The sequence below is a fragment of the Anomaloglossus baeobatrachus genome, chromosome 10, assembly GCF_048569485.1.
Source record: "Anomaloglossus baeobatrachus isolate aAnoBae1 chromosome 10, aAnoBae1.hap1, whole genome shotgun sequence".
Taxonomy (NCBI): Eukaryota; Metazoa; Chordata; class Amphibia; order Anura; family Aromobatidae; genus Anomaloglossus; species Anomaloglossus baeobatrachus.
The window spans coordinates 126,255,161-126,276,531 of record NC_134362.1 but is presented as its reverse complement, the minus strand read 5'-3'; the positions used below and the strand labels follow the sequence as shown (position 1 = coordinate 126,276,531).

Sequence of the window (21,371 nt, the reverse complement as noted above, 5' to 3'; positions counted from 1 at the left end):
ACTACACTGGCAGACCATGGGAAAAAACTATGACCCCCGTATTTATGTCATCCATCTCAGCTTTCATTATAGCCAAAACTGGAGGTGTCACCCGGTAGGCGGGTTTGTCCGAGTGAAGCGGCAGCCCCTGTGTTAACATGATGCTTCACCAGGGGTGTTCAACCATGTAAGCCACTTCCTCTGATGCTGGTGTATACCGGGGGTGGCATCTTTCAGACCCCAAAGACTCATATCTTCGCAGACTTTAACCAGCTGGGTAGGCAGACTGGTTCCAGGCATGGGGCCCCAGGTTTGTAGACAATCTTTGTCCACATGTCCAACGCACCCGCACATACAACAACGCCGTGGATTAGGAAAGTCAAAGGCCCTGTTTTTTTAGCCATTGTCCTGGTGTGGCTTTTGCTAGGTAGTCAGATAGTCCTGGTCAAGTAACTAGTAGTAGGTGAACTGGAATGCCCAAAACTGATTGCATTACACAAGCCCTCTCACTTGAGGCGTCAGGCCCAATTGTGACTAACTCTCTGATTTGGGTTGTTTGGGACTGGGTAGTTAATTGCAAACTGCCCTCGGATCCTTAATCTGGCACGCAATTTAATTCTTCTGGGTCATCCTAGTCAAGGCCTTCGTCGTCCTCCATGATGTTCTGGGTATCCTAAGGAACCAATTCCTGGATTAAATCTGACCTGGTATCCGTGGCCCTGTATGCAATCTGTCGACACTAGCATAGCTCCTGTAAAGTTGTTTACTGCTGAGGCAGTATGACCACTTCGGTCCTCGTCCCCAGGCCAAACTGGTGGGGTTGGACATGGTGGCGTCCAAAACCTATATGCCTCATCTAGCCTGCTGGGTATGCCTATATGCCTTCCTGGTTGTGGAGCCTTTGAATGGTGTCTACAAACACCTGTCTCCTGCAGCTCCACAAGATCAGCCAGGTTCAGTAGTATCCCACTGCTACCACCAGCTGTGGAGACAATGGTCAGTGGGTACTCTTGTCAGCTTGCCTGGCAGTATTTATAAAAAAAAAAAACTGCATGGACATGGGCTCATCCCACTGAATGCTCGCTCTCCTTTCCCATGGGCAACACACTTAGACAGGCAACACAGGGTGAATGAACCACACATTGGTAAGACTTTATTGGCTCACCAACAGGCAAAAACATATTGTGCATTCCCATCAATAACACAAGATGGTACAAGAGTCTCAGCCTTCTGCTGATCAGCCAGGGATTAGAAACATTGTGACTTCAGGGCTTCCAGGGCCAACTATCCTAGTCCAGTTGCACCCCACATTTTGCGGGCACCCACTGAAAAATAAAGCGGCAAGCTTAGGAAGCAATTCTGTGACTCCCAGCTGGAGCTCAAGTTTCTCAGCCAGGTGCATGTAGAGTCCTTTTCTCTATGCAGTACTGCGATTCCCCAGCTAGAGCCAAAGTCGCTCGGCTGTGGGCATGTAGAATACTAGTGATGACAGGAGCAAATCCCTTTTACAACTCTCAGTTCTCTTACAGGATTGATTGGCGAGGTTTTCTCGCTCATTGGTCTCAAGATCAAATCAGACTGCATAATTTTCCTCTGAACTATGAAGTAAGAGGTGCTCAGGCAATACACGTTTGTTTTTTTTAAATCAGATACTTTTTATTTTCCACCAAGTATACAAAACATGTGTTATATTTTCAGCAATAACGAGCAGAACTATAAACTTTCCCTCCCCCCTCAGCGTACATATTACCCATATCAATATCAAAGATCTTACATTTTAACCCTTCAATAGCATATATTGGAATGTATAGAACTATCTCTGCCCATAGTCCAACATCTCCCAACTCTAATATTTATCCATATTGCAACCACGGATTCCCCAACCTATCAAAAAGTGCAAGTTGTTTCCTTTTCCCATATATGCTTCTCTCCATTCGAACAATATGATTAACATATGCGACAAATTCCCCTCTAGTCAGTGGGTCCCCCTGCATCCAGTGTTTGGCAATTACTTTCCTTTTCCGCATACAGCAGTCTGGCCATCACTTTTAAAATTGTTGTCTACTCTAATTTCTTGCACGTAACCTAGAAGACATACCAGGGGTTGTCTGGGAAGTTTACATCTATAAGCGCCTTCTATTCTATTAAGAACAGTTAACCAAAAGGGTGCCAACCTGAGGCACATCCACATGATGTGGAAAATGTCGGCTTCTTCTCCATTACATCTAGGACAGTCTGAGTTACTCCTCAATCCCACTTTACACATAATTAGCGGGGATATGCCCCCTATGCACGACGTTTAGGTGGGATAATCTTGCTGGTTCACTCATTGATAATTTCGGTATGTATTCCAAAACACTATCCCATACACCTCATCAGTGATCCCGTCTATCTCTGCCTCCCATTTAGCCCTAGTGTTTACAGAGTGATCAAGCAAATATGTATGCAGTAGGTCCCTATATATAGTAGATTTGATTCCTCTTGTGAATCCACTACTACACACATTTCAGTACTAGGTCTGCCTGTACCAGCAATGATTGCTTAACCCCCTGAGCCACCACTGCATGCGCCAACCGTTTGTACTGGTACCACCCAAGTGGGGATATCCCAAACTCAGCCTGTTTTTGTGTAAACGATTTCAGATGTCCCTGGCTAAGAATTTGCCCCATATACCATATACCTTTATGTGCCCATTCCTTAAAGGGAACCTGTCAGCAGAAATTTCGCAATAAAACTAAAACATTCCCCTTCTGCAGCTCCTGGGCTGCATTCTAGAAAGGTTCCTGTTGCTATTGTGCCCCCTTTGAGACCTAAATAAATACTTCATAAAAATGCATTTGCATACAAAAAGGTAAGAATTTATTGTCACGGGAGCGGGCTGTCTTGCGTCAGTTATTCGCCCTCCTGCCGCTGTAAGCCGTCCCCCATTGCTAATTTACATACACGAGGACGCCCTCATGTAACTGTCCTCCCGAGGTCTCGCGCATGCCCAGTGCCACTCTCGCGGGACTGAGCACTGTGCAAAGTGTGACCGCTGATGAGGTGATTGCGCAGGCGCGAGATAATGAGCGGCGCTGTGATTGTCATCAGCAGCGTCATCCAAGTACCCGCCCATAATCTCGTGTCCGCGCTTTTCCCTCTGCCTCCACTGTTATGCACAAGCGCTGGCCATATGAACCACGTTACCTATTACCACGGGCACGAGATTATGGGCGGGTACTTGTATGACGCTGCTGATGACAATCACAGCGCCGCCCATAATCTGGCGCCTGCGCAATCACCTCACCAGCGGTCACACTTTACACAGTGCTCAGTCCCACTATAGTGGCACTGGGCATGCGAGAGACCTCGGTAGCACTGGACGGCATCCCCATGTATGGAAATGAGCAATGGGGGAGCGAATAACGGACGCAAGACAGCCCGCCCCCGTGACCATAAAAAAACATTTGCATACAAAAAAGGTAAGAATTAAGAAAGTATTTATTTAGGTCTCAAAGGGGGCACAATAGCAAGAGGAACCTTTCTAGAATGCAGCCCAGGAGCTGCAGAAGTGGAATCTTTTAGTTTTATTGCGAATTTTCTGCTGACAGGTTCCCTTTAATTTTGCCTATTTGTATATCTCAGAGCAGTTTTCATTGTCCCACAACGTAGAGAATTCAGTTATTGCTGTAATCCCTCTTATTTGCTTGATCTTCCTCCAAATTCTATTCATCAGGCTAAGTGTGGGGCTCGTTTTTCCTACTCTCCCAAATGATCCGTCCTCCAGTCGGAACACTAATGGTTTCCGATGCAGAACATGCCCTAACAGTCTGGATGCTGGGTCTACCACCCCTAAATCTGCCCATCCCCTGAAATGTTGACTCTGAGCTGCCATATAATCTATTCCCGGATTGGGTAGTGCTAGCCCCCCCCCTCATCCTTCGGTCTCTGTAGCGTCTCGAATTTAAGTCTGGCTTGTTTGTTCTTCCATATTAGAGCACGGAACATGGAATCAATCTCCTTAAAGTGACTCTGAGGGATCCAAACAGAAGACTTGTGCAACACAGAGTATCTTGGGCATAAGCACAATTTTAATAAGATTAATCCGTCCTATTACTGATAAATAAAGCTTATTCCAAGCAGTTACCTTACTTCGCAGTTGCTTCAGCAAAGGGACTAGATTAATAGTAATGTAATTCCCAATTGGCATGGATACCTGAATGCCCAGATATCTAAACTGGTCCACAACCCGCAGTCTGTTGACCTCACCACCCAGGATCAACCACTTCGGCCAAAATTTTTACATCCATCTTTAACAGTGAGATGGGCCTGTATGATTCGGGGAGTTTTGGATCCTTATCCTCTTTAGGTATTACTGTTATTATCGCCTCCCTCATAGACTCTGGCATTATCCCCCTCTCCCTTGCCTCCTCCAAGACACTCAGAAAATTGGGTAAGAGTATTTCTTCCAGAGATTTGTATACCTCCACCGGCAGACCATCTACCCCCGGGGCTTTTTCATTTGCCATGCCATGCAAAGCTCTCTCTATCTCCTCAAGTGTGATAGGGCCCTCTAGACTGTTTCTCTGCCTCTGTAATTTTGGGTAATGTCATTGTACCCAAGAAAGCCTCTAGGTCGCTCTGTCTTGTCTCCCCTCTAGTAGAATATAATTCCTCATAAAAGGCTGTGAACGTGTCCAGAATATCTACCCCCTCCGCAACCAAATCTCCAGTTGTGGTGTGAATGCAATGCACAAAGGATGATTGTCTCTGAGCTGCAGTCACCACCGACAACAGATGTCCCACCTTTTCTTCCTTTGCATTAAAGTTCTCTTTTTGAAAAGCCTGCTTCCTAGCTACTTTCTCCAATAGCACCTTAACTTCTTCCTGCGCTGCTTTTAGCTTCTGGCTATTCTCTGGTGTGGGCTGTGTTACCATCTCTGCTTCTGCTCCCTTTAAGGCCTCTAAGCAATCAATTTCCCCCTGTCTACTACGAGACTTACACCGGCAAACGTCTCTAAATAAAAGGCCTCTCAGGTATGCCTTCATGGCGTCCTGAACTATTAATGGATCCATACTACCTCTATTAAGGGCAAAATATTCCAGAATCTGACTGGAATCTCACCGTCCATGTCAATACTTTTTACCCAAACCGGATGTAGCTTCCATTCTCTTTTTAGCCTCTCCCCTACTCCCCGTTTTTTTAATAGATACCAGTATTGGACTATGATCCGATATTACTCAAGCCAAATATTCAACATTTGAAATTCCAGAATCCATCATTTCATTTCCCAAGGCCAGGTCTATACGGGAAAGCGTACCATGGGTCGCTAAGCGACAGGAAAAACAGGTCACCGCTAAATTCCTTATCCTCCAAACATCTACCAACCCCAATTCTTGAATAAAAATACCAAATGCGGTCGCTCCGTCCCTCCTCGCCTCCCGTGAGTTTCTGCTCCTGTCCCAATATGCATTTATGACATTATTAAAGTCACCGACCAACAAGAATGGCAAATTCCCTCATTTAGCCGAACGCTCTCTCACCTCTCTAAATTTGACACTAGTGTAAGGCGGTGGAACATATATAGCAGTAATGCATAATAATTGTTCATACAACTTAAAGATCACCATTACATATTGTCCCTCTGTGTCTATCCATGTCTCCACTTCTTTATAGGGCGGATCTATGGACCAACACAGAGACCCCTCTAGCATAAGTAGAAAAAGTAGAGTGATACGCCTTTTGCACCCATCACTTGTTCAGTACATTTGTCGCTTCGCTCGTCAAATGCGTCTCCAATAAACACATTATTGATTGTCTCTGGTCTAGGATATATTTTATCATTGCGTCTCTTCTACCGGACAGTCCCCTTACATTCCAACATTAATACATTAATCTCCTCTCCCATGTTGAAAATTACTGGTTATCTTTAAACAAACATCCTGTCCCCCTGTACGCTGAGTCTTTCCCTTCCCTAACCAGCCCCTTAGAACCACCCCAACAAAACTCCTCCACCTCCGATTTACATCTTACTCTCTTATAGGGAATGAGGTCTGTCTCCCCCAGACCAGTCAACCTCCTTCCTCCTTTTCTCTCATACCAAACCTGTCTCATCCCAGTGAGCAGAACCCGCTAACTCACCTCCCGCCTTCACCATATTCGTTTTCATTTGCATATATCATATAATGTAAACTGCTAACATATGAATTTTTGAAAACTTAAGCATTTATCAATCGCCGCAGCACGGCCAGAAGAAAAAAAAAAAACAACATTATCCTCCTCCTGTCATTGTCCAGCTTAGTGTTAGGAAATGTCTCTCTGCCCCATCTAAGGCTAAGTTCACATTTCCGCTAAAATCTATCAGTCACAATCCGCTGCTCTTGTAAACAGCGGAATCCGTTTAGCGGATTCCGCTGCTCCCATAGACTTGTATGAGCAGCGGATTGTGACTGATGATGCTGCGTTGCACCCTCCGCCCGACTGATCAGTCGTGGAACGACTGACCGCCGGGCGGGAGGAACGCAGCATGTAACGTTTTTTGAGCAGCGAGATCCGTCGGATTTCGCTGCGCATGCTCTCTGGCTCCCTGCACACGTCACCAGCTTTGGTTGGTTACCCGATATTTACCCTGGTTACGGTGCAAGGAGCCAGCGCTAAGCGGTGTAGGCCCATAACCAAGGTAAATATCGGGTAACCAAGGTAAACATCGGGTGCTTTGCTGTTACCCGATATTTAGGCTGGTTACGTGTGCAGGGAGGCCGACACTTCCCCGCTCGGCCCCGCCCCCTCCCGCACTCCGCACATGTATGTACACACACACACACACACACACACACACACACACACACACACACACCTGTCCCCAGCCATGCAGACAAGCACTGCCACTGACACCCTCGTCTGGCCCCGCCCCCCGCTCGGCTCCGCCCCCTCCCGCACTTTGCATGTGCACACACATACATGCATACATACATACATACATGCACATACACACACTCACTCACTGATACACTCACCTGTCCCCAGCCATGCAGACCGCAGCACTTCCACTGACATCCTCAGCGCTTGGCCCCGCCCCCCGCTCGGCTCCGCCCCCTCCCGCACTTTGCATGTGCACACACATACATACATACATACATACATGCACATACACACACTCACTCACTCACAGATACACTCACCTGTCCCCAGCCATGCAGACCGCAGCACTTCCACTGACATCCTCAGCGCTTGGCCCCGCCCCCCGCTCGGCTCCGCCCCCTCCCGCACTTTGCATGTGCACACACATACATACATACATACATACATGCACATACACACACTCACTCACTCACTCACAGATACACTCACCTGTCCCCAGCCATGCAGACCGCAGCACTTCCACTGACATCCTCAGCGCTTGGCCCCGCCCCCCGCTCGGCTCCGCCCCCTCCCGCACTTTGCATGTGCACACACATACATACATACATACATACATGCACATACACACACTCACTCACTCACAGATACACTCACCTGTCCCCAGCCATGCAGACCGCAGCACTTCCACTGACATCCTCAGCGCTTGGCCCCGCCCCCCGCTCGGCTCCGCCCCCTCCCGCACTTTGCATGTGCACACACATACATACATACATACATACATACATGCACATACACACACTCACTCACTCACAGATACACTCACCTGTCCCCAGCCATGCAGACCGCAGCACTTCCACTGACATCCTCAGCGCCTTGCCCCGCCCCCCGCTCGGCTCCGCCCCCTCCCGCACTTTGCATGTGCACACACATACATACATACATACATGCACATACACACACTCACTCACTCACTCACAGATACACTCACCTGTCCCCAGCCATGCAGACCGCAGCACTTCCACTGACATCCTCAGCGCCTGGCCCCGCCCCCCGCTCGGCTCTGCCCCCGAACTCCGCCCCCCGCACACAACGGAATCCGACAAAGAATTCTGTTCTTTGTCATCCGTTGTACAGCGTTGAACAGCGCATCAGTCACATGCGTCAAGCGACGCATGTGACTGATACAAATCAACGGAAATGTGAACTTAGCCTAACACTCAGGGACAGGAGCAAGGGATCAACAATAATAACCTGAAAGGGAAGGGGGAAAAGAAAAAAAAAAAAAAAAAAAAAAAAAAAAAAAGAGGGGGGGGGAGGGGTAGTGTACAGTCACTGGCATAAAAATGGGCTTATGAATTCTCCTTCTCCTCTAGCATATGCAAATGCTTATGAGTAGCCAGTCCTGTAGTCCAGGAAAATCACGAAATTGCAGTGTACCCCATAGCCAGCTTCTATCCTGCTCCTGTTTGCAGCTTCTTTGCATTGATGTCTATCCATTTCATGGCCTCCTCTGGATCAAGAAAAAAGTGCAACTTCTCCAGTGCTGCTACTCGAAGTTTTGCTGGGAACATCATGGAATATTTAACCCCCAGCTCACGGAGTCGTCTCTTTACCCCTGTAAATTGCATTCTTTGCTTCTGTACCGGTACTGAGTAGTCAGGGTATATAGCCACTGGGTGTCCATCAATTGTCAGGTTCTCCAGATCCAGCGCCTTGCGTAGAATAATATCCCGGTCTCTGTAGTTAAGCAGTTTGCCATCATACGGGGCCCCTTGCCAGGTGGTTGCGGTTGCATTGGGACTCTCTGCGCCCCCTCAATTGCATATAACTTGGTCAGAGTATCAGCGCCAATCTTTTCTTTAAGCCATGTTTCTATGAATTCAGTAGGATTTCTTCCCTCTATTTTTTCCAGGATGCCCACCAGTCTTATATTGTTCCTCCTGGAACGGTTCTCCAAGTCATCAGTTTTTGCGGACAACTCAGATATATGCTGCTGTAATGTTTTCTCTGCTTTTTGCTGTGCAACTATATGATCCTCAGCTGCCCCCACTCTTTCCTCCACAGCACTGGTTCTCATATCAGTTTTCTTCTGATCTTTTTTGAGTAGCTATATCTCCCTGTATTCCCAGCACCTGCTGGGTTAATGTTGTGAGAGCCTGTTCGCAGAAGGAGACCACCTGAAACACATCCTTAAGGCTATGTGCGCACGTTGCGTATTTGCATGCAGTTACGCTGCGATCTGCAGCATAAGTGCATGCGTCCTGCGTCCCCAGCATAATCTATGAAGATTATGCAGGAGACGTGCGCACGTGGCGTATTAGAGCGCAGCGCTTTGGTTGCTGCCCGAAGCGCACGTTCTAAGAAGTGACATTTCTTTCATGCGCTCTGCATGCATCACCTGCTCTTTCTATGGGAGGGGCTGCACTGAGAGCGCATGAAATCGGCTTTTTTTTTTTTCATTACGGACTCTTTCTGCAGCGATTTGAAGCGCACGTGTGCTGTTCAAATCGCTGCAGAAATAACTGCAGGGACAGAACGCTATGTGCGCACATTGCCTAATAGTGGGGTTCTCCTGTATTTCCTCTGCTACCTGCTGCTCTCCTGAATCCTCCTCCTGTTTGTCTTCTCCTGGTTTTCCCTCTATTTCTTCAGCCTCCTCCATATCTTCCTCCTCCTCCCCTCTATTCTCCTCCACCATCTTACCGGGCTCCTCCAGAGGTTCCTCTGATTGTCTTGCAAACTGTGCAAGCTTTGCAGCCGCTTCCATGCGACGCCGGCAGGCTATGTTTGCGTTCTCCGCCTCTTTTCTGACCTCTGTGCCATCTTCTGATCCAGGCCCTCTCCCTGCTCCAACTTCCCTCGGTCACCGCATGGACATGCTGCCGATTCAGGAGCTGAGACTTTTCCTGCTGGATACCGGTATCTTCCCCTGCCCTCCGGTGTCACTATAATCATCAGCCGTGTGGCGGCTCCAGCGGTATCACGGAGAGTCAGCATCCCGGTCCAGTCTTCTCCCCCGCCCCCCCCGAGGCAATACACGTTTATAAACAAAACAATAAGGAAGTCGATCAGTCTGGAAAGAGACAATAGTTGTCTTCTCTCGATTTAACTGAATCGTCACACCAGTGACAATGTTGCAGTCGGTGAAGAGCCATACCTCCCAACTTTTCAAGAAAGGAAAGAGGGACAAAGTATGCGGCGCGCTGCGGCAAATTTTGGCCACGCCCCTAGCCACACCCATTTAGCAGTAAAGCTGGTGTCACACACAGCGACAACGACGTCGCTGCTACGTCACCATTTTCTGTGACGTTACAGCGACGTCCCGTCGCTGTCGCTGTGTGTGACATCCAGCAACGACCTGGCCCCTGCTGTGAGGTCGCCGGTCGTTGCTGAATGTCCAGCTTCATTTTTTGGTCGTCACTCTCCCGCTGTGACACACACATCGCTGTGTGTGACAGCGAGAGAGCGACGAAATGAAGCGAGCAGGAGCCGGCACTGGCAGCTGCGGTAAGCTGTAACCAGCGTAAACATCGGGTAACCAAGGGAAGACCTTTCCCTGGTTACCCGATGTTTACGCTGGTTACCAGCCTCCGCCGCTCTTGCTGCCAGTGCCGGCTCCTGCACTGTGACATGTGGCTGCAGTATGCATCGGGTAATTAACCCGATGTGTACTGTAGCAAGGAGAGCAAGGAGCCAGCGCTAAGCAGTGCGCGCGGCTCCCTGCTCTCTGAACTGTGACATGTAGCTGCAGCACACATCGGGTTAATTAACCCCATGTGTACTGTAGGAGAGCAAGGAGCCAGCGCTAAGCGTGGCTCCCTGCTCTCTGAACATGTAGCACAGCGACGTTATGATCGCTGCTTCTGCTGTGTTTGACAGCTAAGCAGCGATCATAACAGCGACTTACAAGGTCGCTGTTACGTCACCGAAAATGGTGACGTAACAGCGACGTCGTTGTCGCTGTCGTTTAGTGTGAACCCAGCTTAAGGGTCATTCAGCAGATGCCCCGGACTGTTCATTCATATTTATAGCAGTCAGAATTTTTTTATATTTCTATGTGTCACTATATGACATGTTGCTTATTTGTGCCTATCAATCCGTGTTCACACGTTGCATAAATTCTGTTTCTTTTTGTTTCTGTCTGCACCAAACTACACAATAACAATCTTCTCTGTTTTTTTGGTTCAGATGTGAATCTGCGTTTTTAAGTGTTTTTATTGTACAGAGAAGCTTTTTCCTGCATTTTTTAAGCTCCACATAGAACCCCCCCCCCCCGAAAACCGCAGAATTCAGCAGCGTCTTTTCATGGAATCACATCCACTTTACTTGGACAATTACACACAGCAGAATAAATGTGCAAAGAAACAGCAGAAAAAAATGCAGCATTTACACTACATGTGAATATGGACTAATTGTCCAAGCAAAGTGGATGAGACGTCCTGAAATCTCCGCCCCTGGTGCGTGGAAAGACGCCGCTGAACTGTGCGGATTTGGTGTTTCTTTCTTTATAAGCTTCAGGATTCACATCAGCAACAAACATGTATCAAATAAGGGGAACAATGCATAAAAAATACCGCAAACACGCAATAATCAGAGAACATTGTTATTGCACTCGTGGCGCGGACACCTGCAGAAAAAATGCCGCATTTACGCTATGTGTGAACACGGCCTCAGTGATCCATTTTTATTACATTTTTTATGGGTTTTAATAAAGAAAAATAATAAATTGCGCCTTTTTGTTCCCGCCATTTACCGATCCCCATAAATACCTGATCGCTGTGTTGTTCAGGTCATTACGATTACAGGGACACCAAATATGTCCATGTTATTTGCTGATTTGTGATGTTTATTATTTTATAAAAAAGTGCAATAAAATTACATTATTCTATTTTTTTTTATTATTTTTAGTAACTTTATTAGAAGAAAAAAAATCCTCTTTTCCTCTCCCTCTAGAATACAGGACATAAGAGATGCTGCTCTGTACAATGTAGCTGTGTCCTGTGTAATCTGCTGTGTAAGAGGCTGCATTGTAGGTTCATTTATGTGAAATCCTCCCTCTGACATCATCAATCCTAGTGGCTCAACAGCTAGAGCAGCTAGGAAAGCCAGGAGGTTGCTGGACACAAGTTTTGAACGTTGCTGGTTTGAATCCAAGGTGGTGAAGATAAAAAAAAAAAAAAATTGTATTTGTATTTTTTTCCTCATTTCTTTATAGTAGTTTTATGGGAACAAATGAATCTGACTCTTTCACCAACATTGAGATACAGTATTTATCTATCTATCTCTATCCCTCTATCTATCTATGATTCTATCTATCTATCTATCTATCTATCTATGATTCTATCCCTCTATCTATGATTCTCTCTCTATCTATCTATTATCTGTCGTGTATCTATATATCCCTCTATCATCCATCCCTCTATCATCCATCCATCCCACTATCATCCATCCCTCCCTCTATCCCTCCATTCATCCCTCCATTCATCCCTCCATTTATCCCTCTATCCATCCCTCTATCCCTCCATTCATCCATCCATTCATCCCTCCCTCCATCCCTCCCTCCATCCCTCCCTCCATCCCTCCATTCATCCCTCCATTCATCCCTCCATTCATCCCTCCATTCATCCCTCCATTCATCCCTCCATTCATCCCTCCATTCATCCCTCCATTCATCCCTCCATTCATCCCTCCATTCATCCCTCCATTCATCCCTCCATTCATCCATCCATTCATCCATCCATTCATCCATCCATCCCTCCCTCTATCCCTCCATTCATCCCTCCCTCTATCCCTCCATTCATCCCTCTATCATCCATGCCTCCCTCTATCCCTCCATTCATCCCTCTATCATCCATCCATCCATCCCTCTATCCCTCCATTCATCCCTCTATCATCCATGCATCCATCCCTCCCTCTATCCCTACATTCATACCTCCATTCATCCCTCTATCATCCATCCATCCCTCCCTCTATCCCTCCTTTCATCCCTCTATCCCTCCATTCATCCCTCCTTCTATCCCTCCATTCATCCCTCTATCATCCATCCATCCCTCTATCCCTCCATTCATCCCTCAATTCATCCCTCTATCATCCATCCATCCCTGCCTCTATCCCTCCATTCATCCCTCTATCCCTCCATTCATCCCTCCCTCTATCCCTCCATTCATCCCTCTATCCCTCCATTCATCCCTCTATCCCTCCATTCATCCCTCCTTCTATCCCTCCATTCATCCCTCCATCCATCCCTCTATCCCTCCATTCATCCCTCTATCATCCATGCATCCATCCCTCCCTCTATCCCTCCATTCATCCCTCCATTCATCCATCCCTCTCTCTATCCCTCCTTTCATCCCTCTATCCCTCCATTCATCCCTCCTATCCCTCCATTCATCCCTCTATCATCCATCCATCCCTCCCTCTATCCCTCCATTCATCCCTCCATTCATCCCTCTATCATCCATTCATCCCTCCCTCTATCCCTCCTTTCATCCCTCTATCCCTCCATTCATCTCTCCTTCTATCCCTCCATTCATCCCTCCATTCATCCCTCTATCATCCATCCATCCCTCTATCCCTCCATTCATCCCTCAATTCATCCCTCTATCATCCATCCATCCCTGCCTCTATCCCTCCATTCATCCCTCTATCCCTCCATTCATCCCTCCCTCTATCCCTCCATTCATCCCTCTATCCCTCCATCCTTCTATCCCTCCATTCATCCCTCTATCATCCATCCATCCCTCCCTCTATCCCTCCATTCATCCCTTCATTCATTCCTCTATCATCCATCTATCCCTGCCTCTATCCCTCCATTCATCCCTCCCTCTATCCCTCCATTCATCCCTCTATCATCCATCCATCCCTGCCTCTATCCCTCCATTCATCCCTCCCTGTATCCCTCCATTCATCCCTCTATCATCCATCCATCCCTGCCTCTATCCCTCCATTCATCCCTCCCTGTATCCCTCCATTCATCCCTCTATCATCCATCCATCCCTCCCTCTATCCCTCCCTCTATCCCTCCATTCATCCCTTCATCCATCTTTGCAGCTGAATAACCTGCTTCTGGTGTCTGACCTGCAGTATAGAGGTCAAGATAACAAAATCTTCCTATAGGTTTCAATAGAGGCAGTAGCTCAGTGGTTAGAGCTGCTGCCTTTGAAACAATGACTCACAGCTCCACGAGTTCGAGTCCCGGCCGCCCTGAAAGTCCAGAGCCGATGATAATTTAATTTAATTTATTCACTCCACTGAGGGGAGGAGCCGGGACATCAGCTGTGAGCCGCGGGAGTGCGGGACAGCCCTGATAAATCGTGCAAGTCCCGCAGAATCCGGGACGGTTGGGAGGTATGGAAGAGCTATGTGCAAACCAAATTACCACATTCCTCTCACTGCAATTGTTATATACAAAAAAAAAGACTGAAACCACACCATGAAGACTCCAAAACATGGAATACAAATCTATTTCTCAATGAATAAAACAAAATGAAGTAATTAAGACAAATACAAAATTTATTCAAATTAAATTTTAGTTAAAAAAAAAAGGAGGTATAAAAGTTTTGATATTTTAGTAAACCTAAAGTGGCTAGTTTTAAATCCTATTTTGTCGCTGAAGTAACGATGAATCAGTTCGCACAGCATAGTCCACCAGCCATAACAGTAAACTGGCTACTGCATGAGAACAATAACAACATAACTTGAGAGCATCAGCGGCTTTTCTGTTGATTGGCCGGCTCAGTGCTAAGTCACATATGTTTGTCATGCCACAACGATTAGGTCATGCTCGGTAGACTAATCAATCATAAAAAGAGCTGCAAATGCAATCAGGTTAAGGGGCTGTTCTCTGGGATCCTGTTATACAGTCAGAGATTACCATCATGGTCAATGGACAATACCATGTGCATTGATTTCCAACAGCTCCAATTTATGTTGATCCTTTGATGCCATTTTTTTTTTTTTTTTTTTTTTAACACTTTTGATCCGCCACACGGTCCCAAAGATATGGGACTTTTTAATTCTTCCTAATTCTTATGGCCCTTACCAAAGTTAAGTTGCTCACAGGGTATAAATTTAGAGCTGCCTAGAGACATGCTTCAAATTCTTAATTTCTGAAACACTATGGCAAAGAAAAAAAATAAATAAATAATATAAAACCACATAACTGAACAGCAGGAATAAAAGCACAAACCGACAATTATTGACTTAGTGACATGTTTTCTTGAAAAGTTGCCGTTTAGCCAAAGATGTAAACACTGATCAAGCAAGGGGTGTCCAATGGCATAAGCTTGCACTCAAAAATATTTTAGTGACTGAAATGGCATTTCTGTGGACAAATTGGCATTTTCACTCTGACATGCATTGAATATTACATTTTGGAAAACAAGTTTATTAAAATTAAGTAAGCACTAAGCCTAGGATGAATTAGAAACACTTTAAGTATTCACTGTACTAATACCTCAAACCACAGCACATTAGACATGGTAACAAAATTGGCTTTTTAAAAAGGAATTTGATTAATCTGAGACAAGCATAATATAGAGAAAGAATCCAGATTCTTGTCATGTGTCACATACTGGGCTGCTTGCTGTAGTTTTGATATTACCTAGGGGACTAGTAAACCTGCTGCCATGTCCTCCATATTCATGAGCTCTGTATAACCCACACCCAAATTACTGACTGGTCTGTACACTGCACATGTGCAAAAAGCTACCAATTAGTGATGGGGCAGAGTTACAGAGCACAGCATTCCAAGAACTGCTATATTAGCAGTAGATAAAACAGGGATTGCATTAAAATGCAAGCAAGCAGCTCAGTAAGTGATATATTGCTTTAATCAGGGTCTCTGCCCCTACATCACTCTATAAGCTGGTGAAAGATCCCCTTTAAGAGCCAAATGGCACAGGCTCCTGATCCCTCGTGGGTACACAAAAAGCAGTTTACTACAATGTATGAGGTATAATTACCAACAACCAGAAGCCCAATTATGGACCGCTGAAAAAAGGTCACCATCAAAATAATTGAAATTAAAATATTTTATTGAAAATTCAGCAATATTATAAGAAAACAGGAAATTTCCTCAAATAGAACAAAAATTAGGGGACAGTCACGTAAATATGATATAAATACAAGATATAGCTACACAAATAATCTCAATTGTACATATTTGGTAAGGTAATTTAATTTATTTATTTTTTGTATAGTATTACACAATATTTTTACACAGGTTTTTCCTTAAAATATATTATACAATTAGTATTTTTTCCAAGGTAAAATATTTTTTTATGCTAGCACTGAAGCATTGGTATACTTTATATTTTTGGTGCATATTTATTAGTAATCATATGTTTGTCATATTTTGCATACATTTTTGCACTTTTTTAATCATAATTTGAAGGATTCCATATTATCAATATTATTATTACATGTGCTGAGATACTTGACTGTTATTTGTAAAAATATATCTTGTATTTATATATCATATTTATGTGCCTGTCCCCCAATTTTTGTTCTATTGGAGGAATTTTTTTGTTTTATTTATTTATCATCATATTGGTGAATTTTCATTAAAAAATATTTTAATTTCAATTATTTTGATGGTGACCTTTTTCAGCAGTCCATAATTGGGCTTCTGGTTTTTGGTAATTAGACTGTGCAGGTCCTATACATCCCTCGGAATTTGTGTTGTTTTAATGTATGAGGTATTGCAGCATAAAAGGGGCATAAAAGTGGTCTTTTTTGCCCCTTTTAAAACTGAACTGTTGAAATATTTCTTTCAGGAACATTTAAACAATTGATAAAAAAAACAAGCAAAAACCAACACACACAACACTATAGTACAACGTACATTATTTTTCCACTCTCCATGTTGAGCCGCCATACAAAGAGGCTTCCTGCTTCATCTAGACATGCCAACTGGTCCGAGTTTAGATGAGCAAATGCCAAGTCTGTAACACTACCAGTAATTCCTTTTAGCAAAATCCGTTCTGCTGTCGTGATGCTGAGGACCCGTATCATAGCTGTTCCATTGGAACCTGGTAAATCAGAAACATTTAAATAAGATGAAAATATAAACCAGCCTTCTACAAAATGTTCGGCATTGGGATGACCTACTTTTTACTCTTGCAGCGGTTCACTGCCCATGAATGGTTTGTACTTTGTAATAAAAGGAACATGCCAGTTAAAAAAATACCACTGACCCAAAGATACACTGGTACTCTGCTATTACTCCTAAATTATGTCGTACCATGTAACTAGAAAAGCAGTAACAGGGATAACATACACTTGTGTCCACAATGCAGCCGCTGGCTGACTAAAGGAATGCAGGATTTTGTGGTAATAAAGAGGAGTTAAATTAAAACTTCTCTTTATTCACACAACTTCTTAAAGCAGTTATACACCACATTACTGTAGATGGCAGTTGCCGCCAAAAAGTTAATGAAGACTTTGCAGAAAGCCGTACAACCCTTGAAAGAATTGTATGCAGATATGGTTATATTCTGCCTGCACTCGCTCGCTCCAGGTCTTCAGGCCAGTGACTGCTTACTGTACAGTGAGGGTGCTGTTCATCGCTCCCCTGGCCCTCTGCTACCGCTTATCAGGGTCACACCTGGACAGTGCGCAACTGCAGGGAGAGTATCATCACGTTTAAGATCTCCAGATTACCAGCAAGTACTAATTTTTTATTATTTAAAACACACACACAAAGTTCCTTTTATAAAAATGCCCCCCATTATAGTTCCCAAAATCTTCTTTGGTCTTATTTTGTATTTTTTAACATTCTTACTAGAGCTGGGAGGACCTGGACTGTAAAAGCTCGGATCCGCACGGTTTCAAAGTTTCCTAGGTTCGGGGCCCAGGATTACGGCTGTTTGATCCGGAACTTGAGAAGTTGAAAAAAAAAAGAAAAAACACACCAACAAGGGAGCGAGAGCTTCATACTTATCGAGGCTCCGTTGCAGCTATAAACCGCTCCCGCTCGGCTGTACACTGCTCATCCAAATGCACTCCGCACTGCTTTCCCCGCCTACCGGCCAACCTTGCCTCTGATCGGTTGCAGTTAGACACGCCCCCAGCCTGTGTGACGGCGTCTGCCCTGCAATCAGTCATTGCGGCTCATTCATTCTCTGGAGCGCACAGCGAGCAGTCGTGCTCTATGACTGCTCGTTTTGACAGATGTAGCAGAGCTGGAATCGTCATGGGACGTCATGTGGATTATGTCGGACCTACAGAAGTGTGTTGGGGTTGATAAAGGTGAAAAAAAATGCGGTTTTTGTATTTTGTTTCAAATAAAGGATTTTTTTGGAGTCTTTAATTACGGTCACTTACACATTAATGATGGGGTGTCAGACTCCTGCTATCACTAACCTAGGGCTTAGTGACAGCTGTGCGCTGTTATTAGCTCCGGGATTGTCACATCCAATGGATGTGACAATTCCAGGCAGCTAGGAGGCTGATATTTTAAGGCTGGACCTGAGAATACAGACCCAGCTGTTAGTTTTATCTTGGCTGGGTATCAAAATTGGGGGGGGGTTTGTGAGAAAGGGACTGCACGTTTTTTGTTTTTTTTATTTTAATCACATAAATACATGTTAAAAAAAAAAAAAAGATGCATGCGGTTCCTCTTAGGCCGGAGTCACACTTGCGAGGGCCTTTCACGAGTCACGCATCGCATTACCCAGCACGGCTACACAAACTCTGACAGGATCGGGTCGGCTGCATGTAGTTCTATGCAGCTGCATGCTCGTGTCTTTAGGATGCAATACGTGAGTGTGACTCCGGCCTTACGGTGCGCTAACAAGGACCGTATGACCAGCAAGAGTCTCGCATCGCATTACCTGGGAGCTGCACACTCTCTGGACATCAGCGTGCAGCTGCATAGAACTACATGCAGCTGACCCGCTCCTGTCAGGAGAGTGTGCGGCTGCTGGGTGATGCGATGCGAGACTCATGCAAGTGTTACCCTGGCCTTATTTTGATACATAGCCATGATAAAGCCAACAGCTAGGGGCTGCAGCCGTGGGCTTTATCTGTGCTGGTATCAGAATACAGGGACCCTGCGACGATTGTTTTATTAATTTCTCTTTATACCACGATACTCACCCGCAGACAGCTGCACTGCTTTTTCCGCCCACCGGCCATCCTGGTGCCTGTGATTGGTTCTAGTCAAGAAACTCAGGTAGGGGGAATGTCTAACTGGAACCAATTACACGAGCTGGTGGGCGGGTAGAGCAGCAAATATTCAATAAGGGTTGATTGTCAGCTTCAGCAGGAAAGTATGACCGGGAAGTAGCTTTCCGCCATAATAGAGGTTTGGTGAGTACACTGGGCGCACTGCTACTCCCCCCCCCCCCCAATCCCTTCTACCAACATTTTTAATCTCTGGATCCTGGTTCCCATAGACTTATATGGGTACCAGATTACAGACTAGATCCAGGTTATTTAAAAATTCAGCAGGGTCCCAGTTTTCTGCGAGTTCGCTCAGCATTAATCCTTACTAAAAATTAAATATTTACCTCTTATAGCATATGCAAGATACGCATTAGACACTGCAATCAAATTTCCACTATAGTATCTCTGTTCCCAATCATATTTCGCCACAGGCTGTATTTTAACCTATATATAAAGAAGAAAAGAAAAAAAATGCATTAAAAAGGACAGAAAGGAGTAAATTTTACCATTAGCAATTGTTTTTGCGCCCCTGTTTATAGAATTTTTGACTGCAAGTTTTACATGCATACAATGCCAGAACTTCAGGGGAAGTGAAAAAAAAAAAATTCTATACAAATTTTTCTCTCTCCATCTCTCTATATACACATATACATACATACATACATACATATATACACATATACATACATACATACATACATACACATATATACACATACATATACACACACACACACATAATTATAATATATACACACACACACACACACACATAATTATAATATATACACACACACTATAATTATAATATATACACACACACGCACACATTATAATTATAATATATACACACATACTATAATTATAATATATATATATACACACACACACTATAATTATAATATATATACACACACACACTCACTATAATTATAATATATATACACACACACACACTATAATTATAATATATACACACACACACACACTATAATTATATATATACACACACACACACACACACACTATAATTATAATATATATACACACACACACACACACACATTATAATTATAATATATATACACACACACACACACTATAATTATAATATATATACACACACACACACTATAATATATATACACACACACACACACACACACACAATATATATATACATACACACACACACACACACACACACACACACACAACATATACATACACACATATATACACACATACATATACACACATACACAATCATTTCCATCATTTTTCGCCTATATAAAATGAGTAATTTGCAGCAATTCACGCAACTTCTTCCTAGCACACATGGACTGTGACATTCTGCACAAATTTACTGGCCTATGTCCATAGAGCTATGAGAGCAGTATTTAGGGTAAGTTCCCACAGTGCGTTTTTCGCGGCGTTTTTGCGCAGTTTTCGGGTGCGTTTTTGCTCCGAAAACTGCATGACTTTGCTTCCCCAGCAAAGTCTATGAGTTTTCATTTTTGCTGTCTGCACACAGCGTTTTTTTTTCAGCTGCGTTTTTGTGGTGCCACAGAAACGCAGCATGTCAATTATTCCCGCGTTTTTCACTGCGCTTTTCATCCATTGAGTGCAATGGGATGTTGAAAGACGCAATGAGAAACGCAAATAGGTACGTTTTGGTACGTTTTAGTGCATTTCTAAGACCAAAAACGCAGCTATAAAACGCAGGAGGTGGGTAGTAAAGTGATATGTACAGCAAGAGGATTCCTTCTGTCCGTAAACACAAAAGCGTGAATCTTCCCGGTACCGTCACCGCCGCTTCCACCTCTCATCCTGTGCATGTATGCTGCTGTGCGGCGTCATATACGGGCAGGAGGTGAAAGCGGCTGCGAAAACAAAAGTGAACAGTAGAAAAAAAAAAAAAAAAAAAGTCATACTCACCTGTCTGCAGACTCCCCGTGCCATGTCCGCTCCCAGATCCTCCTCCCGGTACCGCCGCTCCAGGCGTGTGCAGTCTCCCCGGGTACGTATGCCAGCAGGATGCAGGACCTGGCGATGGATCACCTGATGCAGTCACCGGAAGCATCAGCTGATCGTAAGTCTCGGGCTGACGCCAGCAGCCGGCCGGCTTCACCCATCAGCGGATGCGTCAGGAGACTTCATCCCTGATTACCGGCAGATCGGACGGGATCAGACTCTGCTCCAGGAGCTGCCGGTAATCAGCAAATGAGTGAGTATTTTTTTTTTCTTTTGCACTGATGCATCTGCTGATTGTATAAACGGCTTTTATACAATCAAGCTGATGTGTGATGTGATTCAGGCACTTGATCCTGACACATAATCTGATTGCTTTGCCTTCCAGCAAACCGATCAGATGATATTGGAT

The 21,371-nt window shown here is 44.8% G+C and overlaps 1 protein-coding gene across 2 annotated transcripts in view; it reads right to left on the bottom strand.

Moving 5' to 3' along the window:
• Positions 1–21,371, bottom strand: part of EDC4 (enhancer of mRNA decapping 4) — a 948,906-nt gene that overhangs the window by 814,496 nt on the left and 113,039 nt on the right. For both annotated transcript variants that reach the window (XM_075325634.1, XM_075325635.1), the window contains exons 4-5: positions 19,333–19,432; positions 16,665–16,851 (exon numbers count right to left, since the gene is read on the bottom strand). In XM_075325634.1, the coding sequence (XP_075181749.1) occupies positions 16,665–16,851; positions 19,333–19,432 (287 nt within the window). The remainder of the gene's footprint in view (positions 1–16,664; positions 16,852–19,332; positions 19,433–21,371) is intronic.